Raw genomic sequence first — 26,937 nt, forward strand, 5'->3', positions numbered from 1 at the left:
AAAGTGCACTTCACATGATAATTTACAGCCGAAGTTTAGCTCTACCAATAATTGAGTTGAAATGCTGACATTGTGACAAAGCAAAACAATTAATCGTTACTGAGGCATAGCTCCTGGAAGAAAAAGAAAGGAAAAGGGCACTTCATGATGTCAAAAACATGGCAGCTTTCATGTAGCACATATATCATCCATTCACACAGACCTATCGACATCGTCGCTGCCACATATGCGAATCACAGGCCTCGTAGAAATGCGCGAGCTTGTATAACATGCTTACCTCAACATCCCCCCACCCTCTGACCCTTTGCACATCAGATGATAGCTTTACCATTACCCAAGCCTGGCAAAGAATACAAACAGTAAACTATTTAAAGTACCTGTGATGTCGGGAATCACCAGCATAAGCTCAAATATGAAGGGGAACAGACTGTCAGAACAAGCATTATGCATAATTACACAATAGCACTAACATAAGCACTAATGTCATGTACCAGTTCCTATAAGCACGGTACAGTTCCAAATGTAAACCTGCATTTTGTACCCACAATTGGCTAAATTATGGAACTCAACTGGGCCAAATGCAAGAGAACCTGGGGACGCCAATAATGAATTCCAGTTTCTTTTCCGACTTGTTCACGTTTGACTTTACACTCATAATACACGTGTTCCTCGTAAACATGGAAGGACAGTTTTGCTTATCTTTGAAGGACCCCTAAACCACTTGACCTTAAAAACACTTTTTATATAGTGGCATCTGTGTACCAGCCTACAATGAACGCACAACCTCAACAATCTTACAATCTTTTATCATAAAAAGTTAACTAGGCCCGAGCAGACACCATCTGAATTCATGACGTAGTGAAAACTTAAATGCAACATCACCCCACATCATTCGTTTTTGCAGCATTCATGGCTTACCAAACCACTTCTGATGGCAAGAGTGGCTTTTTTGGGGGTAAATAACAGGGTAATTGGGGTAATTTAAAGGTGTAATTAACCGATAAAGCTCAAATTATTTTGCTCGTTAGTGTTCCTTGAAGTAGGTCTTGAGCTATCATTTAGATATATTACTCCTGATCTGGTTCGTCCAATTTCAATAAAGCCCTGAAGTTGGAATGAAACCCTCAATCACTTTCAAACCTTGCACAGTTTTGTTTCTAAGCCAGGGTAGGTAGTTTGTCGCTGTCAAGCTTTTGTTGTTGCCAGGAGGCTCAACAAAGACTCATTCCAAATTCACTTTCTACGTTTTTACGGCACACAGGACATTACATCTCGAAGCAGCAACACATTACGATGACACGACTGCCAGATGTAGCAAGAAATGCCAGTTCGTTATGCTAACAATGCCGAAACTAGGTGTAATGTCGTACAATTGTGTTGCATAGCAGTAAATAGGCAAGAAATTTAATGGCATGCGAACACATAAAAAAAAAGATTTGCATGAACACGATATCTCTTGCAAGCACAGCATTCATCAAAGCCACTTCAATCTGCAAGGAACCAAACTGCACTAATTCCACCTTCTTGCACCTGAAGCCCCTGGCTTTGATACCATATCATTCAGGTGCCCAAAAAAGCCCCATGAAAGATGAAAAAGGCACACGAGTCTGTAGAAAGGTAATACTAATACCGGACCTACCCACCCAGGTTTAACTTTACCATTCACGTTAAATAGTGAAAAAGGAAGAAGGGTCTCTCTTCGAGTAATAGAAACACACAAATTCTCCAGGTTTTAACCAACAAGAAACCAGTACACCTTTTGAGTAATGCAGGAAAAAGCACGCCAGACAAAACTGCAGACACCATTATGATGAGATGCAAGTGAGCAACAGATTCTTTCATCAACATAAAATGAACAACACAACAGAACCGCAACTCCAGTTTCAACACGTAGGGCCGACGACGAAAAGGGCCAAGAGTCACCAAAATAAAGCCAGCTTTGCCTTCACCGCAAACTTCTCGCACGTCAGATCACCGCAGAAAACACGTTGCTGAACTTTTCCCATTGCGTCGGCACTTGCATGACACAGTTTGGCGAAAGGAGCTGCGTTTCGAGGCCGACGACAGAGGTGCACGTGGTAGATGAAACAGACACATCTTTGGTCCTCGGAGAGGGAAGTCTTTTCAAGCTGACTTGCTTGACAGGGCCTGCCAAGCCTGGTCTGACCAGTCTGGAATGTGCCGGTTGTTGGTGATGAACTGGTCCTTGGTGATGCAGTGCACGTTTACTGCATCTGTAGAGCCATAGATGGAAGCTGCAAAGATGTGTGACGTGTTTGTGCAACAACCAATTTCATTCAGGAATGAAAAAACATACCTTTTTAGATTTAATACTGCTTAGTAGCTTTTTGCATTAAAACTAGGTTTCATAATAGAGAGAGAAGTTTATGCAAGTAAAAAAAAAAAGGAGTTTGAATGCCAGCACACAGATGCGCCGCAAGAAATTAAATCCAAAGAAAAGCTGACTTACCTAGAGGGACAAGTTGATAATCAATATTAAACCGAAATACACACATATGGAACCCCTTTTTTTGTGAATGATAAAATGAAGACTTTCAAAAAGAGCAGACAAAATATATAAGAACAAGAATTAACTTATCTCTCAGGAGACTATCACTAGTTACCATAGGATTGACATGAACATAACACCTTTCTCCCTGCATGTTTCACAGTTCAAACTGCACAGAGTTCACCCAGCAAGGAACAAAGTTTTACGGGAAAGCCAACTTATGAATGGCAGGAGGAGCATCTCTGAGAACTGCAAGAAACTCGAGACAGGCAGACAATCCAAACTACTGCAAATTATTTCGGTGTACCACTAATGCAAGTTCACATCACATCGCAGTCATTTTATTTATTAGAGAGAAGCTCTTAGGCTCCCGTTCCTGCGGCGAGCGGCGGCATCTCTTGTAATCAAGCGAACGAGCACAGCGAAGGATGAAAGAACGAATGCGGAGCGCAGCAGGAGATAAAAAGAAGGCAATAGCGAAAAGAGCGCGAGAAGGAAAGCGGAAGAGGAGGGTATGGCGAAAGCGTGAGAAGAAAAGCTTAGTGCCGTGCCAAATGGGCTCTGTGGCAACGATGGCTATGAGATAGCGCCAGAGTAGCGTGCGTCAGACATATGGAAATAAAGCGCCGCGTGAGCGGAGGTCTGTCTGCAGCAGCTGCTGTGAATCGCGCCCACGTGCCACCAACGCGCTGCCTCTTGCAATGTCTCGATTAGCGAGGCAGTCGCACCACACTTCGCTTTGTTTGCAACGTGCAGCACAAGACACTGTCCACGCCGGCCAAAATATAGCGAAATGAAAATGCATATAGGGCTGCACTCAGATTTCACATTAGGCAGTATCGTAATCGTCGGTGAACTTTTTTATTTACATATACTGCAGCCTTAATTTAGGGCTACAATATGAATTTAGGACTACCATAATTAGGTAGGTACAGCACTTATCACCATTTTCTCCCCTTTCCCTCGATCATACATTTGTTCTCTCCCGTGCCGAACCTCTCAACACCAATAACATGGCCTGTGCGCAGCAATATTAACTGCACTTCATCTAGATAATTTTCTTTTACCTTAGCAGCACTGCAGTTACTAAACATGTGCAGCTATGGTGCGCATCTAAATTACAAAAAATATATATATTATGATAGAAGGGGAAAAAACACACTCCAGTGACTCTTTGATTCCCTTACCTCAATTACTGCAAACATCAGTCGAAAACTCATAGTCTCCAGGGCTAGTTCGCCGTGTAGCTAATTACGCTCGTAATTACACATATGGTATACAATCAGTGTCAGTGATCGATGCAGTGCCATCCACCAACTCACACCTGAAAACTGTGGGACGCTCAACCCTCTCGCTTCTCCCGATGTTTACACTGCACAGCTCATGTGTCCTGGAATCCGGCTTCCTCGCATAGCACACATGCAGCAGAGGGAGTCGTAGTAACACAGTATAACGAGACATGGCTCGAGTGTTTCGATGCTAGTGCCACCTGACGGCATGGATACTCAGGCGTAAGGGGAACTTGCTTCTTCGCCTTGGGAACAGCGTCGCGCACGGACCGACCGATCATTTGTTGATGGGCTCTGTGGGATCCAAAACTCGGTGAGCTGCCTGATGGCTCGAATGCTCCTCCATTCACAAGACTGCACTCACGAACCACTTACACATCAGTGTCCGGCATGGGCGAACACTATTCGCTTGGTAAGCTTGTGTGGCGAGTCAAACCCCCTCAATTCCTCAGCATGTTTAATTTCTTGTCTAGATCAGCTAGCTAGAATTCTTGCACAAAGAGGCAATAAATGGCTTTTTTTCTGTTTCCAGTACTACGTATTGTCATTCCTTTGTCGCCAAGCCCACAAAACATCAATTCCTCAAGCTGTCAATGAACTTCCACAATCTTTAACAAATGCTCCTCACAGTCACACTCAGTGCACTTCAAAGATAATAACTGGCATTTTTTCCAAGATTTTGCAATTGCACCATCTTCTGACAAGTTTTCGATGAGAATGCATCTGCTTTCACACTGCTCCTCGCTACTTCAGATGAACTGTTCTGAAACCCTGTCACTCTTTCTGCTGCTGTGCCTTGTCCTGCGCAGCCCGCAACTGTGGACTTGAATATTTATCAAAATCCTGCAGACTTGACAACAAAATGTGGGGGAATAATAATGATTATGATAGTTTCGATTTCAATGGGGCAGCAGCCACTCCAGCTATAATGCACCAGGGCTGGCTTTCTCATGCTTTAATTATAAGACATGAAATATGAGATGCTCCAATATGAGACAGGAAGCATGCGTCTCTCAATTTTACCCTGAGCACACACTTTATGATAGCAGCACAGGTAATGAATGTTAAAGAATAGATAGACAAACAAAACACGCATTCAGCGCATTTCCTGGCACATAACTGCTGTTCGCAGCAAAACCGTGAGAAGTAACAAGGCTTTGCCCACGTTACCTCCAAGCCAGGCAGTGTAGTTCTCTTTGCTAGGCGGGCTGTGGAACTTGAACGTGTTCATGTTCATCTTCCGTGAGTACGCTGGATCTTTGACCAGGCTCTTCAGCTCCTGGGAAAGGCGGTGCTTGAAACCTGGCATCATGGAGCTCCCGCCCATGACCACAATGTTCTGGGCCAGGACCTTCCGCGAATCCATTGGAGCCTGGAACAGAATCACAGAATTACAAGTGCTATTCTTGCTTCGACTTTCTCTCTTCAGGACCTCGCAATTTTTGTTTAACCGTTGTTGGGACTTGGGTAGCGTTTAGGCCGGTGATCCTTCAACCAAAGAGATGAGTATGTCTGGGAGTAAAGCGAGAGAAAAAGGGTTTATTCTACATATTTACAGTGGCTCCAAATATGGAAGGCCACTCCATGGGGGAGCACTTTGAAAGTCTCAGCTCACTACATGTCTGAGCACATATCAGAACACGTCAGGACACACCACTGCACACAAGGTGTCTCCTTATAAAACATTCGTCTTCCCTAGTTGACCCAGCTAGGGAATCAGATGACCTTGATGCGGCCAATCAGAGGGGTCGTATTGTTCACTGAACGTTGCATTAGGCAACGTTGCCTAATGCTGCACCTTCGAAGCAAAGACGAGGTAATCTGGAAACAGGGGATTCACACTCCTCCTACAAAAGTCGTCTCTTTGGTTTCAGAGGGGACGTATTGTTCACTGAACTCCGCCTCTAATGTTGCACCTTCGAAGCAAGGACGTGGCAGTCTGGAAACAGGGGATTCAGACTCCTTCTACAAAAGTCGTCTCCTTGGTTTCTATCTCTCAGTGACGTTCGTATTGCCAGGGTCGGGAGAGTGACCTTCGCGCTGGCCCCAGCTTCCACGAAGGGTGGCGGTTGTGGTCGCTTCGTGAGCTTCTTTGTCATCACATCCCAGCTGGTGCCGCGCCGCGTCGCCAGGTAGGCGGCCGCTGATGAAGGGGGTGGCATCGGAGGAAACACACAAATGATGCGCACTGCTGATGCGGGGCGCTTGTTTGCCCGTCAACGTCGGTGTCTAGCACTGACGCCGTCTGGGTGATGCTGATGAAAGGGCCTGCCTCGATGGGAAACAATCAAAGAATGCGCCCGGCCGATTCGGGACGCAACACCCCACATAGCTGAACATACGCTTAGTTTGACACATCAAAATGCTGATTTAAGCGTGGGAAACTTAACACAAAACACATAGTAATGTTCTTGACACACTGAAGCAAAGTTTCAGTTGTGAATAGCCAACAAATCAATTGCTAATATAGTTACTATATCAGCATACCATATTGTTTAGTAACTACTATACTAGTTATATTAATTTCAAACAAAAGCCATTTCATTGTTTTTTACTGCAAATGTACACTCTGTGGCCGGATATCAAGGTGATCCAGTTTTAATTTTCATTGGTGTGGAAACGTGTTTGGGATTTAAGTGGCACAGGCTGAATGACAAGAATGTACATCGAACGTCTCGTCGTTCAAGCTGGATCGCAAGAGAGTCCATGAATGGCTGAGGGACAAATGCGTTGACCTCGTTTTTGGGTAGAAATCCAAGGAATCATTAAATAGCTTTGACCGTGAATAAAAAGATAAAGATCGCAAGAAAAAAATCTTCAGAAATCAGTTTTGCTAAAACAGTGCAGACTGTACCGCATAATTTTAGTGGCTGCGATTACATTTAGCCACCATATTGAACATTGGTGCGGAATCGAGGAAGGGTCCCCCTATATTTTGGTTGAGTTATCTCTTGAGCAGGAGCGAGGACTTCATAACAAACTGTCAAAGTTGAAAGTTGGTATAAAGAGCCACTAAAACAATGCTTCCAAACTACATTAAAAAGCGAAGAATATTAACAAGACATGACATTCTGAATGCAATGTTGATAATGACCAACAAAGTAACACATGCTGCAGTTGGCTGCTGTTTAATATTTTTTTCCGTATTCCAATGTCGAGAATAAACATTTCCGTGTGCAGACCTTCTCTCTCATAGTTGAATGCCGTCCAAACTAGACCTTATTAAAGACTTATTATTTTAGAGCCAAACTAAATACAAACCAATTATGGGTTCGATCAGTGTTCGTAAACATTTCATGCATGTATGGCGCAAAAGAAATTCAATTCCATCAGCAAAGTGAGGCAAATGACGACCCTTGTGGCACCCACAAGAACTTCACTTACCTTTAAAATGGAATCCAGAAGTAGCGTTGCTATGGACTTCATGTCACCATCCAATTCAAACAGAGCCTCAGCTGCATATTCTCTGTAGGAAAGACGAAGAGAAGAAACACAAATTGAAAAATAAATATACACTACACTCTTAGCCTTCGTGTAATCAAAACATCAGAACATACAGTAGTTTTTATAAAATGAAATTCTAGGACTTAACACCCCAAAGCACTCGCAAGCTAAGAGCGATGATATAGTGTGGTGGAGGGAGGAGAGGATCTCTGAATTGGGTAATTATGACCACCCGGAGTCTTTTGACATGCACCGAAATCTAAGCACACGAGTAGTGCACCAAGTTGGGCTAGTTGGTTGCAGTTCGTATTGGAAAGATTTTAACTGCGCTAGAAACAGGGACAAAGGAGGAAGTGGTGTCTTTTTCGTCCTCCTTCGTCTCTCTTTTCTAGCGCAGTTAAGATCTTTCCAATATGAACTAAGTACACGAGCACCTTCGTACTCCACTCCCATCGGAATGTGGCTGCGGTGGACTGAGAATTGAACCCGCGACCTCGTGCTGAGCAGCGCGATGCCATAGCCACTTAGAAATGGGCAGCACATGGGAGTGTCCATGGGTGCTTGTGGTGCAGTCCAGAGTAAAAGCAAAAGAACATTCTTGGAGACGAAACTATTCCATGTCTGCTCCATTCAGACAGAATTGGACAACATTACATTTCCATTCAATTCCTGGCTTTCAAATACAGTCGAGCCTCCTCTTAAAACGAAGTCGTGTACGACACGAAAATACTTCCGTTACATCCAATATTCGTTATAGGCAGGCATTCATTACGTGCTGGATATTGGCAATAAGTATTTTAGACTTACTTTGTCATATCCAATAATTAGTTATATCTTTGTTTGTTATATCGAGGTTCGACTAACTGAAACGAATATGGAATCAATCCAATTCAAACCCTGCTGCCAACGCAAGCACTTGAAAGCTGTCACATCTTGAGCAATCGTTCACCTTAGCGTCCCCGGAATGGTGATGATTTTGTCACCGTCCAACGGATACTTGACCTCTGGTGGCGGGGGAGGAGGATCCTGACGAAAGGCAGAAAAGCACCGAGTCATGATGACAGACAGGCAGTAAAACATGCATTAAAAGACATGCATTAAATAGGCGAAAAGGTCATAGAAGCTCCTGGAGAATTGCTATGTCCATGACATGATCCTTTCCTTACGTCTATGAATGCAGACGCCAAAATTAAACAGGCCACTAAAGTGCAATTTACTGTCAGCAAGTAAAGCATTCCTTGAAAGCTCCATTCTGATTCATTTGGGCGAAAGAGCTGCAAGATTATTATTTAAGAGAATGAAGGCCTTGAATTTCACGCCCAAGACTCAATGGGGGCACGTCAGTGTGATGGCACGAATTTCTTAGCATTTTTCTCGTAGTTGGGTCATTTTGCCACATGAAAAGTCCATGAAACTTGCTAGGCTTAGCCCTCCGTGCTTTTAGAATGCAATGTAGTCGTCTTTAACCAGTAAACAATTAACTAGACCACATGTAGGCACCATCAAAACCAATGCCGTCATAGTGAGCTGGTGCAGGAAAATCAGCGCAGTGTCGCCGCCTGCCTCTCGTTCCGCCAGCTTTCCAGGCATACAAAGCCTTCTCCTTTCAAGGTAGGAGAAGCCATTTTGTACATTGCCATAAGTGTAGTTTACTAACAAAGGCTAACCTGATACAGATGTTCGGCGTCTTTTTAACTAGTGCGTTATAGATTGCCTTTTATTGGACCCTGCCTAAACCAAAACATAACCCACACCAGCCCAGCCCGTTTTATTTGCGGTACATTACATCATTGTCAGCCTACTTCAGCAAATTTATGTTTACTTATCTATCTATGTAGTTTCTTTACGCTGTGACCCAGTGACCCAAGTTGTCTACTAGCTTGGCCCACTAGGTGTGTGCCGACTGCTGTCTTGCTGAGCAGACAACCACAGGGTATGTGCCCGAGTGAACAAGTTACACAACATAATTACATAACATAATCATTAATTTGTCTAACAATAATGAATTTCCCATCACCAAATTACATGTGCACCATTGCTTGAATACTAATCATGTTAATGCAGATAATCATCCCCAAAAGATGCAATCTGCCTGATTTTCCAGCTCACCCCTGCTGTTCGAAGTAAAATTTAAGGGCAGACATTTCATTTTTCAGCAGGTGGACGTAACTGGCAATTGAAAGGGACGACACATCTTTTGGAACGGAGTGTCGCAACGTTTTCTCGTGTCATAAGCATGGTGGAACAAGTATAACAAAAATGACATCTGCTGAAGCCCGCAAGGTGGATGAAAGTTCATGGGAGGTAAAATTGTCTTTCATCTAAACCGTAGTACAAAGTTACAAAGAAAACCCAACACTGGTTGCTCAGAAAGAAAGCTTCGCAGTTGATAAAAAGTTTATCCTAGCCCGGTGATTGAAACCCGGACCAATGCCTTTCCGGGGTGGTCGCTCTACCACCCGAGTTAACCAGGAGGCTAGTAGATTGTAGGGCGAGGGCAAATTAATCGACAACTCGAGGCAGAGGGACACTGAACAGGGCAAATCGGGTCTGCAGAAGCCTGCAATGTGGAGGAAAGTTCACGAGAGAGAAAATTGTCATTGTCGTATTTAAACAAGAAACACACACAAAACATAGAAAAATGATGCCCACCGGAATGACTTCGGCAGTTGTTGCTCCTCGCGAATCCCCAGACTTGCAGCTTTAGCGCCCTCTCGTGGGTAGTCACAAAACAAGTGCGAACTGCGAAGAAAAAAAAAACAACAAAGAAACAAAAATTAAAATCAAACATTTCATTTTTGTTTTCTTCCTTTCTGTTAGGGTAATAATGCCATCTTTCAGGCTCGAAATAGACACTGTGCTGACACGTACCAGTTGGGCTCCCGTATGCGTGTTTTTTTTTAAAGTCAATAGCTATCTTTGGCTCTCTTGCCCATTTTGGTGATCGGTGGCCACAGATGCGCTGGCTAGCAGCTCTGTTCTTTAAGGAATTACATAATGGAACAACGAATGCTACCTAAATATCTTCACTACAACAAATATACACTGTCCAAAGATTCACTTCGTTGAAAAAGCAAAAAGCTTTCCAAAAGCGTTTGGCTATTCGCTTACAGCGACGATCATCGTCGATGGATTGTGCAGAACTTTTCTTAGTGCTTCTAGATTTCAAGGATGGAAATGCAAATGGCAGTGCCGGTTGTGAAATCTGACAACGCTGCGCTCAAACAGCTTTAATGTGCTGATGTGCGACGCTTTTTGGCAGAGAAAGGTACAGCAGTACAGCTGACTTCCATCAATTTGACCTCAACTAGACTGACATAATTGACCAAATTATCTGCCCGGTCGAATTAAAATAAGAAGGCAGACAAAACATCCAAACACATCACTGTTTCAGTGGGCAGTACTTATCCAATTCCAACACACATTCAGTTTTTGAGGGTTCAGAGTAGAAAACAATGTGCATCAAAATATAATATGTACGTAATTTTATAACACACAAAATGCAGCATACTTCCGATTATGGCAATCAGAAATGAGATGAAACCTGCCAAGTTTACCTTCACGGAATAAAATTTGTTTGCACTTGCTGCCGATTGTCATCGATCTCAGACAGCATGTTATCACTATCCATATGGACCACAACATATTGTCCTGATTGCAGCCAATCCATTGTACTTGGTGCTACTATTTCCCATTTCACTTCTTGAATCACTCCACTACAATAGCAAACAGGATGATGGACCTATGCCTAGAGCAACCACTTTGCCAGTTCTTCCTGCGACACATTCAAGTCTCCAGAGTGTCACAACCTGATGTGGTTGTTTAGTGGCTATGGTGTTTGGCTGCTAAGCACGACGTTGCGGTATCGAATCCTGGCCACGGCGGTCACATTTCGATGGGGGCGAGATGCAAAAACACACGTGTACTTGGATTTAGGTGCATGTTAAAGAACCCTAGGTGATCTAAATTATTCCTGAGTCCCTCACTACAGCGTGCCGCACAATCAGATTGTGGTTTTGGCGTGTAAAACCCCATAACTTAATTTTAATTTTTGGAGTGCCAAAAACACATCTGCGACTCCGTTGTTGCCAAATTAGCATGTGAAATACAGTCAAACCTCAATATAACGAAGTTGTTACTTGCAGCCATAGTCCAATCAAGATCGATGGTGAAGCCATCAGGGTCGCAATTGCAGTAAGGCGTCGGTGTTGTGACCAGTAAAGCTCGAATTATCCGGCAAGGACCATTGCAGGATCGAAATAACGAAAACTTTCAGTCCACAGAAATGCATGAATGTCGGCCAAGACCTTCACTCAAGATCAAATTAACAGAAGTCTACTGTATTTAAGATCTCTGCATTGCTGTGACAGCCCTTAAGCCAGCACATAAGAGCACACAGCCACAGAAAGCAGTAAAAGACCCCTGGTCTAGCTTAGCATCACGAAATGTCACCACAGATGCCACCATCCGTCGCTCCCCATAGAGTTTCTTACAAAAATTACTCACAAGATTTCGCGTAACTGACACTGGATGTTCTAGCACCCGACGGGCGACAGTGTTCCTGCCACTGCGCTAAGACAGTGTGCTTGGCACTGTGCCACGAATGATGTCGCTTGTAGACGCCGATGCGTCTAGCGATAGTCACGTGAGATCTTGAGAAAGTGAAAGTAATCCCCGTGAGCGATCACCCTATATTATGGCCCCAGGAGCTTGCCTACTCTTTCGATGTCTACCTCAGCGAGCAACAGCAGTAGCGCTTTGGATTCATGCAGGCAAATCGGCCACCATCAGTGTTTCGACAAACCTCAAAAACACATGCCTTATTTACTTCATTTTTCCATACAAACACAAACAAAACAACAAAACACACACACTTACCTTTTATGTCTTCTAGAACAGACTCCCTGATAGGATCTGTGCAACGAAAAGAAAAAGAAAGAAAGGTATAAGGCACAGCTGTAACAGTTCATAGCAATCAGAAGAGTTCACTGAAGATTTCATCGCCGTCTAAAAAAAAACTGCTTTTGGCGAGGATTGCAGTATCGCATGCTTTCACGATAGCATTCAGTTAAAGTGAAAGCATTTTGACACAGACAAAATGAAGACACACAGAAAAAAAGCCCAATGTGTTTTTTTCTACGTGCTTTCTTTTTGTACATGTTCTAGTGCTCTTCCCGAATGAAAGCATTCAGTTTAGCACAACTCACGCACGCACACAGAAAAGGAACAGAATGCATGCACAACATTGACCGCTTTTGTGATTACGCACCAACAGCCACAAATAACACTGACTGCATACTGTTTTGAATGTGCAAGAAAGCATCAAAAGCAGCGAAAGCTTCTACACATCCTCACACGAACGTTGATGTTGATAAAAAAAATCCTGTCCCTTGTTGAAATTCTTCAAAAAATACATGTATGCCTGCACTGCTGGATCCTAATGGCATGTTTTTGTTGGCAACTGTAAGTGCAGTTCGTTATGCACTGGCAGCATTTGTGCAGTCTGTGAGAAACTCATATATATCTAGGAAGAGAGCTGTGCCCTGGGACTTGGCTTGGATACCATGCGTAATATGCTGAGGGCGGCCAGGCTTAGACTTTCGTTCCAGAGGACTATACTCGTTGGTTAATGTGCAACAATTTGCAAAGTCTTTGTTTGCAGTTCAATCAAGCATCAGTACAATGATCAGGGACTTAATAAATCAAGGGATATATACTGAAGTTAATCCAAAATGTTTTTCGCCCATATCAGTGGTAACGAATACATGCCCATAACGAATATCACACATAATGAACATATTTTTGTCTTGGAGGCTAGTTCGCTGTAACGAGATTTGCACGTGTTTATTTCATGGCCTTCCTATCGACTTTTTCAACTACATATGTACTGTGGTAACTCCTCGAACTTCAAACAAAAACAAAAATAACAACATTTTGTTCCAAGGAAAAGCAGGTCAAACACCTTTGTACCCTTTCTTGGTGTTCTATGAACACTGATAACTGGATGAGCAAATGGCTGAGGCTCACAAGTGCAAAAATATAAAGATAATATAAAAAGTTCTCTCACCAGTAAGCACCTCTGCAAGGGAAAACTCGCCGTCGGATGAGCCTCGTACTGTTGCCAACTCCATGAGCTCAGACTCTATCCGCCTGGATGTGTTGAAAAGACAAGAAAATTGAAGAAAGAAACCGCATGCATGCTTAACATTGTGCACTGCTGAGACAGCTAGTTCACATTCAGCATGATGAGAGAGGGAGAAAGAAAGAGGGTGTGGCTAAATTGACAGACAGTGAAGTTTAGCCATGCTACATCTTAAGGCTCATTCACACTGGTGACTTGAGAAAGTTAGAGCACTGCACGGGCTCGGGCTTACCCGAAAGCCCGGGCCCGGCCCGGCCCGGGTAGAGGAGTTTTTTCACGGGCTCGGGCCGGGCTCGGGCACGGCGTGTGCTTTTTGACTCGGGCCGGGCTCGGGTTTTTTTGACGCGGGCCCGGGCCGGGCTCGGGCTTTCTGCGAGTTATTCTCGGGCTTCTCAACTCTGAAAAACATGTATTTTTCGATCTCGGGCCGGACTCGGGCTTAAGGTAAAAGGGTGGCGGGCCGGGCCGGGCGGGTACCGTAGATTATTTCCGGGCCCAGGCCGGGCCCGGGTCTTGCCATAAAAGTTTTGATCGGGCTCGGGCGGCCCGGGCCGCCCAATGTAAAAACAGGCCCGGGCCGGGCCCGGGCCGCAAAAATCGGCCCGTGCAGTGCTCTAGAGGAGGTCCCACGACCATTTGCAACTGGCGACCAAAAAGCAACTGAAGGCGACCAATGCTCAAACCGGCAGGTGCGCCATCTGCTCGCATTTGCCACGTAAAATAAGTATCAGCGCATACAGACATCCTGTTCCTGCGCATCTGATTGGTTCATCAGATTGGCGACTGCGGTCGCGCAACTGAAAAATTGAGCAGCGAGCGACTGGCCGAAAATGGTCACTTCTTGGGAAAAGTGGCCATTTGCAACCAGTTGTGACCACTTTGGTCATGCGACCGCATTCAGTCGCCAGTGCGAATGAGCTTTTAGGTCTCTTAAGCCAGGCCTTAAGTCTCTCAATGTCATTTCATCTATAATTGGCGCTCCATGAGCCTTCTTTTAAAGACATTAAATGCTGCAATAACAACTGTTTTAGAACTCAGGTCTGAACAGCGCGAATAAAACAAGGACACGAAGGAACAAATACCACAAAGAAGACCTTACTGAAACAACTGTTGCAGTGAATGCAGCAGGTTTGTTTGATGACCACAAAAAATTACGTGGAACCCGCACACTGTGGGTATACGTTTAGGCAAAGCTTACTTTGATGTTTATGGGGAACTTGTTTAGCAAACGTTTGCAAATACAGACCACATGACAAAGCTGGACATTCTCACCAGCACTACTTAGAAACAGATGCTGTGCTGTTAAACAGATGACAAGAAGAGAGAGACACGCGAGACAGAGGACTAGCGCAAAGTCTACAGCAACAGACTTTTGTGCTAGTCCGCCTCTCTTCCTTTTTGTCTTCTTCTGTTTTGCACAGTACCGTCTCCTAAGCATTATGAACCCACCAGCCCAGCAACAAGCTTTATTAAGCTACGTTTCACCTCGCTCAACGTAAGTTCGTGGCACTCGAACACTGAAGACACGCCCAACAGAAACCAGAGTCAACCGCACATGGTACACATTGAACCAAACTCATATTGCAGGAAGTTGTTCTCAAAGTACTTGGCTGCACTAGTAAACGACACTGTCCTGTTCTGTTGCTGTTCTGTCACCATGAATTGACTTCACTCAGCTTCGTGTTCATGGGCTTGCATGGAATAGCCTTATAACACCCCTGCATTGAACCGAACCCTCCAGTCAGCTGCCACTACCACATGGCCAATAAGCATAGCCGAAGCTCTGACCCTTTGTAAGTCACCGTGCAAGACAGCAGTCAGCACCGTAAGGTGGGTTGAAGAGGTGGACAAAGAATAAAGTTACTTAGCGGGCAAAAGCCCAAGAAAACCCACTACAAGCATTAACAGGCACACTTTATCTATGATTACTTCAGTTCACTACATAAAGGTAACTTTCACGTGCAGCCCTAACTGCTAACATGGGAAGTGAGAAGTAAACATCAAACGGCCAAATTACACACTATGCAGCAAGTAGTGTTAAGTTTTAATGCTGTGAGGTATGTGTACGTTACGCAGCACAAATGGCATTAAACTTTAAGGCATTGTGCAGTTATTGTCATTTCTGTGCACATGTGAAATGGGCAGCAAATGGGGAAAAAGAGGGATAGGAGGACGTAACAGTACAGTGAGCCACATTCTTGGCTCGAGCAATCGAGCACCGCACTGCAAAACAAATAAAATAGTAATGTCAAAGCAGCTGCTAAGTTCAAAATGCCACGCTGAAAGCTTTTTCCGTGTACAGGCGACTACAGTTGCTCACAAGCGTAGCCTCTTTCATACTAACCAACAATGCAAGAACACTGCTTTCTTCGCCTCGCAGCATACTACTCAAGTGCTCTAGGCAAGGGTGTGGCGGATCATACAGCAGCCCCAGATTAAGCGCAACACGAGTGAAAAATAAAAACAACTTGACAAAGCGTTACAGGGATGCTCACACTGGCGACAGTGTCGGTGACAGCTTCAGAATTTAGTGCAAGCTCTGCCCACTAAACCACAGCGTACCTCCACTTTGCGTCTCATTGTTCCCAATGAGTCACCAAAAGATCCCGATTTCAAAAGAAGTTCATCTCTGCCACAACGTTGGGGAAACGAATTAACGCAATTGCCAGGTGCACCTTGAGTTGGACGCAGCGTAGTATTTGCTACTACACGCTCAGGTTGTTACCAACAAACGTTGCACAAACAAACTCTGTATGTACCTGCATGCCCTTCTTTCTAACACAAACTGTATGTAGCCAAAATAAGTTGTCGATGTCTACACTTTCCACTGTTTGCAGCTTACAAGGTTAAAGAGGAATACAGCTTGAAGCAACAAGCTCACCTGTGAATGGCGAGTCCCCCGAGAGGAATGGCCTGCCAGGCACTGAGGATGCAGACTCCTTCATAAACGTGAACAGGACGCTAGTTAAGGAATTCAAACCAACTGCAGACCAAACAGCAATTGACATGAGCCTTTTAATGATGCCTGCTACATTTCTTCCGATGCAGACATAGAGGAACATCAGACATTAGAGGGTATTAGCTACTCCGTAAATGGTAGTATGTTTATGGATTACCAGGTTACCGGACAGATGTAGGGCAGCAACAATGCCGGTAGAGACATTTTGCAACGCTGAATTTAACAAGAGCACACAAAGCTAAGATACTGCAGTGCCGTATTATATTCTGCTCAGCTGCCGGCGCGGGCATCGTACCAGCAGCTGCATACTCTTTGATATACAGTACTTTTAGGCTTTTCCCTCGAGGAGAATACTCAACCAACAGAATTTTTTTTTTTAATGCACTGCAGTTGAAAGTGTCACGAGGTGTCGATGCTGCTGCCATCCACAGCTCCAGTAACCTGGTAATCCGTAAACGGCAAAAAGCTAAAGAAAGCAAGAAGCTAAAGCTCTCCAGTGAGAAATGCCAAGACTGGCCAATCAGCATCACAAATGACAGTACAGAACTGCCTTGGCGGTGCTAGAAAGCGGCGGGTGTGTCTATTAAAACGCTATTTTCGCTGTGCACATGGCAGAATTTTAAACAAAAACAGCAGCCGACAATGAATACAGTCGAACCCGGATATATCAAACCCACTTATAACGAATTATTGTGTATAATGAACGAACAGCAGTAAAATCCTATCGAAAATTTATGAATAAAATTTTTATTTTCTATATCGAAATACCTATATATCGAACATTTTTGCGAGCCCCTTCAGATTCGATATATCTGGTTTCGACTGTATTACCATATTTACCCAATTCTAATGTGCATAATTTTTTCCAAGCAGACCAATCCAAGAATTGCTTGCATGCTACAGTTGGATATGAAACGAAAACCTCCCTCGCAGCTTTGGCAACAGCCTATTTGTCAGAGCCATCGCCACTGTCACTACAAAGTGCTGACAGAACAAGTTTTCGTTTAGATGCAGTGGCATAGGTTGGCCACCCAACACAACAACACATTGCTTCAATTATGAAAGCTCACCCATAAAACAAGCTATTTTACATGCTAAGCTAGTAGCAATGGAGATGTGTCAGGTGTTATCAGTGTGTCGGAGCCTTGCTTCACATGATGAACAGGTACGGGCCACTATTCCATTTACGATGGTTGTGGAGTTATTCAAGAAACAAGTGGAATGCACGGACAATGAAATGCTGTGGCCTGCAGCGAAGAGCTATATATGAGAGCGATGACAATGAACATCAAGTGTAAATAATATATTTCCATTCTGTGAAGGTAAGCTCAAAAGGTTTTATATTTATTCAATTGCCAGAATCGAAGACACGCCACATTTTTATTGCTAAATTGGTTGCATGATAGATTCAGATGTACATTGTCTTCTACTTTGCATTCGCAAGAACTAGCTGTGGATGTGATTTTATCCGATTATAATGGGCACATTATAATCGAATAAATACTGCCCCAACAAGCAGCGGTGTGTTCGGGCGTTCCTTTTGTCTTTTTTTATTTTGACGGGCCGAATAGTTCAAGCAATGTTGTCGGCCCCTTCAAGGGCAAAATAATGCGAGTCAACTGTATTATTTTTACATGTGTTATGTGATGACACCTTTGTACTGCGGTCCAGCATCACAAACTCTGTCCATAATAACGGTCATAAGTTCGCCTGTAGCATATTTTAAGTAATACATACCAAATAGATAAATAAAACACAACAATGGCACATTTTTTAAAGTTAACATCATCAGGAAGGTCGATGAGGCACAGCTACACTGACACCAAAGCACAAGAAATTTCGCTAACTTATCGCCAAACTGATGAAGGACTGCTTCCTCCCGAGAAAACAAGTGCACAGTAAAAGGATATCGGCAGTGAGACACTCTCATAGTATCCGCAGTCGAGGACAAGCGCAGAGTTGATCCCAAGGGTGTACAAGGCCATGAGATGCGATGGCACGAAAACTATGGCTGGAACCTGCACAATTTTTTTTTTCCATTGGTAACAACGGATGCGAGAAGGAGAAACAATTCACAGTTATACACAATGTACAAGGTAGTAACAGCAATTACCTCTGCAACTTCGACGACCTGTCTCTTGTGACCCTCTCCATATTATTTTCCTCAATTCGATTTAACTTTGCCATCGAGTTTCGAACTTTTTCTACACTCCACTTCGTATATAACAAGCAGCACTATGAAGGCTACCTTCTAGCGCATAGAGGGCACCAGCCTCGGTGTGCATCTCCAAATGGGTACTATGCCAACATGGAAATGCCGAGACATGGAAGGCAGTATAGTCACGGACCTGGCATGGCCTAAAAAACAATCATAGCTGCATGTTAAGCAAGCAAGCTGCGTGACGAAGTGTTCTTAGAATAAAATCTTCATAAAATGTCTAAGTTTTCTCAAAATAACTTGCATTATCATTTATTCACACACTGTATAACCCATAAACGAAGAAAACCAGAACATACAATTGAATCTGCCGTGCAGTGAGCATGGACCTTCTCTTCTGAAGCCAGTGGAACTGCTCGCATTCAGTGTAACTGTATGGGTGCTTATGTTCTAAAAAAAAAAATGGTTTCTTAGATTACAAAACAGAAATAAAAACATTTTATGTTCTTTTGCAGCAAGGACCTAGCCACTGGGGCAGATGAAACACTGTTTGTGAGACGAGTCTTCAAAGTGCCCTCTCTTTCCAAGAATTAAGCTTAACCAATGGCCCGTCTCTGGCGTTCCCATGCATACAGCGGCAATGAAACCCCAAGCAACTCGGTACATTCTGCATCTCGACAGTGTTTTGTCCTCGCCATTAAGGTTTTACAGCAAAGCTGTAAAATCTTAATGGGGAGGACAAAAGTGCATTTCGCAATGGTTTTTGTGCAGCGAAGGCCGACATGCCACAATGTAGTCAATATCAAATGCAATGCTACGTGTATTAGAGCCCCAAATTTGCTTTGAAATGCAACAATCAATCATTCTAAAATAAAAATTTAAAGAAATAATCCATAATTTTTGTTTTCCATGGTGCGTTATACTGGCTCCACATTGCATGTCAGCTAGCATAGTCTGTATGGCAGCGGCGATGAAAGTTGGCGCCGTGGTGCTGCAGCGCAGCCATTCATCAAAGCCTTCGCTAAGAAAAAGCAGCCCCGGCCTCGCTCGAATGCTACTGCATTCGACCTGGCTGTGACCCAGCAAATAGACTCCTAGTAATTTGAAGGGCGTGAAACCTCACTTATACAGCATTGCTTTCTTTGATGTATCAGTTATCAGGATTGGCATACATCTGCGAAGGATTTTTTACTCGCTTGAGGGTACTTGGGCGCTTCAGTGAGCCGCAGTCCCATTGAAGTGCTAGGGACAAGGCTCCAATGTTCATGACCATCATGGCCCAGCACCATGTTAGCACGCAGACCGAAAAAAGCCAAGCCGTTTCAGTGGCAAGAAAGCCAGGTGTGCTCAGTCGAACCACAATATAATGAAAATGGATATAATTAAGTGAACCTAAAATGTTCTGTGTCAACATGAGCATGTAACGTACATATGCTTATACGCACACAATGAAACACACATAAACGGCAATGAGGCAGTGAAGGCAGCATTGATTCAGCTTACAGTGATACAGCACGAGAATAGAGACATTGCTATTACATTTTGCTAGCTTGTCTTTGGCAGAAAAACTTCGTGGGTATGAAAGAAAAAAAAAAAGAAACTGGTTAGAGTTGGTCAATGCAGACCTACCTCAAAGTGCTCGAAAAGCACTTGCGCAACTGTGTTGCGAAACAACGTTGGACACAGCACAGACTCGACGACAACCACTCGTCGATCCTTGGGGTTGACCGAGAGATGCCTGAAACACAGGATTTAAAAAAAAAAAAAAAAGTGGACATCGAGGTACACATCTAATAATGGCTGTATTAGTGAGATGTCAACAACCTCTAAAATTTGGGAAGGGGGAAGTACTAATTGCAGCAGCTTTTCTGAAAGTGAAAATGACAGAAGACACTTGCATCAAAATAAAACCACTGTTTGTTTTGTCTGTCTCTTAAAAGCTAGCACAGTTGCGGCAACAGCCGCCTTTTCTTCGGAGAGCTCTTTTTACAGCGGAGCTGCTTAAGTAAGTTCCAAGCTCTACTGCACTCGTCTGTCCTTTGCAAATGGGCGTACTTAATTGTGGACGCTTAGGTTCATTGATGCTGAATCATGGTTAATTGCAGCGCAGTGACTCGCAGACAGAAAAGAGATGACAGGTGCGTCCCATGTTGTCCGTATTCTTGTCAGTCTGTCTCAGCATTACAATTTGACATAAACTCTGAAGAGCCTGTGTCTACACCTTTCATCATTTCCAAAGTTCAGTCAGGAATGATAAGGTAAAATATTCTTGTGCAACAAATAGCTAGATGCAGGCCACCCCATATGTCAAGTGTGTAATAATTTTGTTGCAAGTGGTTTTCGAGAGAACTGACATTTACTGCGAGATGCATTGCTGCACTGCCTCCGATGAAGAAGAATAAATTTGCTGTACATTTCTAATGATGCCAGGTGACACAGTACACCAGGAAACCTGTCTCGGCTTCTTTGGCAGCTTTGTGATAGGTAATTTTATGGATGACATGATGGACGACAATTTGTTCCTCTCAGGGCAAAGAGGTATGGGCACATGAGAAGATCCAAGCACGGAGCTTCCTACATATAATTACTAGACGGAACTGTGGGGTTAGTGTGTAGTGTCTACAGGAGGCGCAAGCGTGGCTTTGCAAGTTTGGCAAAGTGATCCTATTGAACAAAAGCTAAAGCGTGATAACTGAAACAATTTGTAACAATTATGCATATTCGCCGAATATTACTGTCTTCCCGTACTTAGAAATGTAATAAGGTTGCAAGAATGTCCAAAGCCGCAACCAGGAATTTTAGGCAAATCTATGGACTACACGACTATTTTCATGGTAGCTGTACAATTACAGTGCCAGTGTTCAGTCTAGTAATTTTTGTAGAAAATCACGCAAGTTTCAAGGACATAGCTGCACGTCAAGCCACGAACACAGACATGTTGGGCAATGAGAAATTGATAAGACTGCAGAGAAAAAGTGTCTTAAAAGCGGCCACAACCAGCAGTAGCATGTGCTCTCCTACAATATGACTGTCTTTATGGAATGATATAGCCAAACCCCTTTCACCTGGAGAAACACAGTTGACGTGCATTTAAACGTAGGCGTAGGATGCGAAATCTTTCACATCTCTTGCTACCTTAGGCAAAAATTTGAGGGCTTGTTACGAAGGACTGAAATGTGTATCTAATGTGAAAGAATGCCTTTATGCACGCATTTGTTTTTTTTATTGTACGTCCCTTGAGTTAAAAGGCGAGTTGTCTCGGATCTTATGGCAGCCAGTGAAACAGTTGATATTACAGAGATGTCAATTGCAGCTTGTGAACACGAATGGATGAAGCCGCCTAGGCTTCTTGGAAGTGTTACACCTCATGGGAAATCCCCTGTGCAGAACATTGTCTGCTGATGGAGAGACGGTGATGCACCAATATGTTTTTGTGGCTACATACGTCTGAATCTGGATTTCTTTCACAAAGTGTCCTATTCTGGTTTCGGATCTCAGATCCAGCATATCTCAAAATCATAAAAAGCAGCTAATAGAAGATTAACAGACCTAAGAGTGGCCACCACATCGGTGTGCCAATGTGTCGAACGTTCTGACTAGTACATTGCCAAGTGCGCAGTGTGTCACCAACACACAAACAACTGAACTTATCGGCTATCTTATCAACACTAAATACACAAATTCCCAGGCAAGCTCTGTCAAGACTTTAGGCTGACACAAGACAATAAATACAAACTTATTTCTCTTTGTGGTGCAGATTTTTAGTATCCCAAAAAGTGGATGCTGAGCAAAATGCTACTTTCTGCATCTTGAAAATCACCCTGTGCCTGGGGGTACTCCATAATTTATACAAGTTCATTGTACACAAAAATGGTAGAACAGCTAGGGGCATCAACAACTGAACAGGATGACATAAGTTCAATGAATCTGGCTCACCATCATTGGTCTACAAACAAGCACCACACCAACCAAAATAGAACAATAATGTTAAAATAACACTTCTAAGGTAACATACAGGCTAACAAGCATAACTGTAAATGATGGCAGAACATTTACAACAATGATTAATACACAGGTTACAACACTAATTACCAATTTTCAAATAAGTAAAGTTGGTTAATATGAACTGAAATGCGGACTCAAGGAGCTATATCTCAAGTTACATCGGACTCAAGGAGTCCGCTTCCAGTGCAATAATGCCATTACGAAGAGTGGACTGGGGCAGGTCTTCACAATCTCAGACATTGAGAACGCCATTCTTAGCGACACTGAGGAACAGTTCAAGGCAAGGCAAAAATTAGTGCCTACTACACAGTTTTGTCTTCCATAAATGCACCTATTTGCTTGCTACTTTTCCCTATAGAGCTAACAAAGCCATCTATAACAAATCAATCACAAAAGTTCAATTAGGTTCACTACAGGTAAGTTTGGGTATATCATATAACCTGATATGTATATCAGACTATTTTTGCACATAGGCTAGTTTGTTGCAACCGAGTTCGACAGTACATAAGAGCGTGATATACAGATAAAACAAGTAGACGAAAGGACGGGTGAAAGTGCTCCACCCTTTGCTTCTGATGATAAGCAACTTCCTTTTTCGAGCGTAAGCAGATAGCAGTCTTTGTACAAGCACCTGCCAACAGTTATCACAGGAGACCACTGTTCACTTGTTTGCTGACTTCCTGCATGTTGTTTGGTACTTAAGCACACTCACCCATGTCAGCCCGCAATGCAATAAAGCTTAGGACTTGTATTCACAGCACTCCTCTAATATAAGCCCCGTCCGTGATCGGTCACTGTAACATTATCTAACTATAACGAGTTAGACAAATAACGAGTGGCAGACACTCTAAAACCAACCAACGAAGACTTACGAACTCGGGGAGGAATAATATTGTGAATCCTGGCCCAGTTAGCGGCCAGTAATCGTGGCAACAAACATGCAGGAAGAAAATAAACTAGGAGGGAGCATGATGTCATGTAGCCAGCCTTCACAAGCCACCCCTTTAATTTTCTCCCTCAAAAAGTCGACCCAACATGTGACCCTGCGCTCGGCAGACTCTGTCCAGTGTGAATGGTTCCCGGTACGTTTTAATCTATGCACACTTATTCATGTGCTTTGACAACTGCTCTGTGCCCATTTTCTCTCAATACGGCTGTGCAACTTCAGTCATTTATTGTAACGTATGCATTTGTCATCTCCATTGCAACGTGTTAGTGCAGCAGTCGCGCCGATTGACTTTTCAGAAGAGCTAGACAGTGGAAGACACTAAAACTTTCCATAACATGGTGACATGTTGGGTCGACTATTTTTGGCTTCTACATCACATTACTATACTCCACCTTAGCATCAAGTATCAAGTGCTTCAGTATGTGTTAATCATTTTTTTACCCACTGTAGTCTGAAGTTACAAACAATGTGTACAAAATAGAGAGAAAATTTAAAATAGTCACCTAGTGTTTTTATAACACTAGGTGCCAATCAACTGCGTGATGTGATTAACACAATATGCCACTTACACCTCATGAAATGTGGTCTGCTATTATGCTGGGTAAGAATACACAAACCTCACTTATGTTGATGGGTTTACAGTTTTGCTCTTGTTGGTAAGATATCTTGAAGAATGCTCAAACGCAATGAAACATATAGATTAAGTAACAGGACATGGATGAAGTGCTTGCACGTATCTCCACTTGCTCCACTTCTGCCCTCCATTGAACTTGGAACGCTCAATACATTGCTTCCATTCATTCAGAATTAGCATTCACAGCAACCCACCTGAAGTACAGGGTGTACATGAACTCTTTGAGCATGGTAGTGAGGTCATCCTGAGCCCAGTAGTTCCAGATGGGCTGCATCTGGGGAGGAGGCAAACGAGGCTTGACCTGCATTCTTTTTTATAGCTTTCATTGGTTCACATTAGCTCCATACTGGCTAGCTGCAAAGTTTCAAAGTGCCTCAAATAGTGCCATTCAAGACTATTAGCAAGTTTGCACTCATTATTTGCTGGTACGAGTGCCCTGTCTTTCACAGTCATCTTGAGTTCCAGAGTGGAGTCAGGTGCTTAATGAAGCAAGTCTGCACCCCCTACAGCGGGCTTGGGATTACCAAGCACCACAACCATGGTGCAACATTTACAAGAGTATTGATTGACACCCATTTTCGAAGTTGCAGAAACTCTACCGCATGCTTATCACCCATAAAAAGACAAGAATCATCAAGTACAAAGGTTGGGAAACACTCATATTTCAATTTTATTTTAGTAAGCTGTTATAAGAAGGATTGAGAGATGGCACCACCATTCCTGTATGATGTAACACGCTGGCCGCATGCCCCTTACGAATCCTCTGCTCACTCTCGACAACCTTCCTCTTCTATGAACTTGGAGCAGACAAAGCATCAAGTTGCGTCTGGCCCTCCATGTAGCCACACCCATTCCTGTGTACCCCATGCTTAATAAACTCAGTTAACAACTGTTAACAAAAGTCCAGTGTTCTATCATCCACTATACAAGACATAATAAAACGTAAGCTAGAGGAAGGAAAAAGAAAAAGGGGGGGGGGGGAGGGGCAGGGTTGCCTTTTATGAAACTTCCCCCCAGCTTGAAAAATGATTGGCGATACTTAGGCAAAACTTGAAATGCCGTCCTGTTCTCAAAGACATTCACATTATGTTATGACGCAAAGATGTCATGTAGCAACTTGCCGATGTCACGTAGCAATTTAAAGCTAGGCATGTTTCTTCTGGCTGTGCTTGTGCGTGCCAACTGCAACGATTACAGAAATGAAGCGAACTAATGTATTACGGTGGCATGAGGAATCTACCTTTAAATGGCATGTGAAGTGTTGGTAAACACTGCCACAAGTTCGATATGTTGCGCTTTGGAAGTGGTGCAGCAAAAAGCACTGCTCCCAAGTTTTTTTCCTAACTAGTCTAAAGGTTACTTTTGAGGTGCTCGTAAGATTCTCTTGCTACGTCACTTTACAACCAAGACAAACATTGCAACAGAAAAAAAAAAAAAAAAGGGGGGGGGGGGGGGAAGAAGTACCTGGTTGTTCCGACCCATTGGAACGCAGCTTGGTATGATCCATCGGGGGCTCGGTTCCCGCGCGAAGCCACACCTGGAAGAATAACCGACAAGTTTCACAAGTTGCATCAGCCAACAACATTAAATGTATGACAATCTATCACGACACTCAACGGCAAGGAAGTGTGCCTCATCGTAAGAAGACATTGTCATGGGAAGGCCATGCAAACACATGACGCGATCACTGTATAACAGCAGCAACATTCAATTAATGCGGTGTTGATATGCGGGAACATTGGGCGTCGACATTCCCTTGTGGCCGGGCACAATAATGCAAACAGTAAGGCTTGGTTATAGAACTGGCACGACCGTCACAGTTTGATTGGGAGGTTTACAAGGGTCAGTGTTAAAAAAAAAGAAGGGTAACAAAAAGCGCCGTATTCGATCGAAAGCGCACATCCCCCATATCGATAGCTGCAAATTTTCCGATCAGTTACCATAGGGTGGGACATCGTCACTCGTTTGATGTGCCATGCCTTAGTCCAAATTAGACGACATGCATTATCAACATTACAGCGGGGACAGCCATTAAGTACAACTTCGAAGTACAGGCAGTAGCACACACACACACATTCGAACTCGATCGCGACGTTCAAAAACCACACCGGTGGAGGGTGCGACAGACCGGCAACAGACGCTAGCCTTTCTTTAACCATCGCTACAGTTCACAGGTGTAGATGAACCAGCGTTCTTGCGCAGCGATCTTACTGCACTACCGCAAACTTCGGCTAAACGATTCAGATCGTGGGTCGCAATTCGGAACGCCCACAAAGAAACATCACTTACTTGGTGTAGGCGCGTCCGAAGTCAAACACTACCGAGTTTTTCTCGGCCACCATGCCTATTCCTTCATAGATCGGCATCTTGCTTGGCACTTACAAAACCCTGAAGACTACGATGGGCAATTTAACGTGACCGCGAGACGAAACACAACATTTCAGCAGTGATACACGCCCCGAGGAGTTACCACAGAGCTACTAGGGAACCGAAAGAACATTTTGTCCACAAGGCAGCCGACATAATACGAGTGCCTAGACATAGAATAGCATTCTTCGAATAGAGGTAGCTTGTTTGTTGTGCTTGAAGATTAGTGTTAAGTATTGTCGCAGCGCCAAAGTTTTGCTTAGTGTCGACTGTCAGAACTACTCTGTCGTCTGCTTCACAGTAACATCTGTTTTTTATGCTGAGCTAGCGATCTATTCTTCCAAGTGCATCCTGAAATCCTGATTCTAATAAAAAAAAAATGACAACCGACCGGAAGACTCCGCTTAGCGCCAAGAAAGTGTTAATGAAGAGCAGAAAATATCTTATGTTGCTGTTTAAACAAACGCAGTAAAAAAGCAGC

At 43.6% G+C, this 26,937-nt stretch overlaps 1 protein-coding gene across 1 annotated transcript; it reads right to left on the minus strand.

Annotated features, from left to right (window-relative positions):
* Positions 1-1,790: 1,790 nt before the first annotated feature.
* Positions 1,791-26,610, minus strand: LOC119457959 (actin-related protein 10-like). Its single transcript, XM_049670587.1, is given in 14 exon segments — positions 1,791-2,255; positions 4,969-5,170; positions 7,183-7,264; positions 8,192-8,268; positions 9,895-9,909; positions 9,911-9,984; positions 12,121-12,156; positions 13,310-13,392; positions 16,266-16,333; positions 18,254-18,361; positions 20,131-20,239; positions 24,284-24,363; positions 25,554-25,626; positions 26,379-26,610. Coding segments are annotated over 14 exon segments (1,215 nt in total). The 5' UTR covers positions 26,456-26,610; the 3' UTR covers positions 1,791-2,124.
* Between the last annotated feature and the right edge of the window lie 327 nt (positions 26,611-26,937).

This window comes from Dermacentor silvarum, chromosome 7 (assembly GCF_013339745.2).
Source record: "Dermacentor silvarum isolate Dsil-2018 chromosome 7, BIME_Dsil_1.4, whole genome shotgun sequence".
NCBI classification, from domain to species: domain Eukaryota; kingdom Metazoa; phylum Arthropoda; class Arachnida; order Ixodida; family Ixodidae; genus Dermacentor; species Dermacentor silvarum.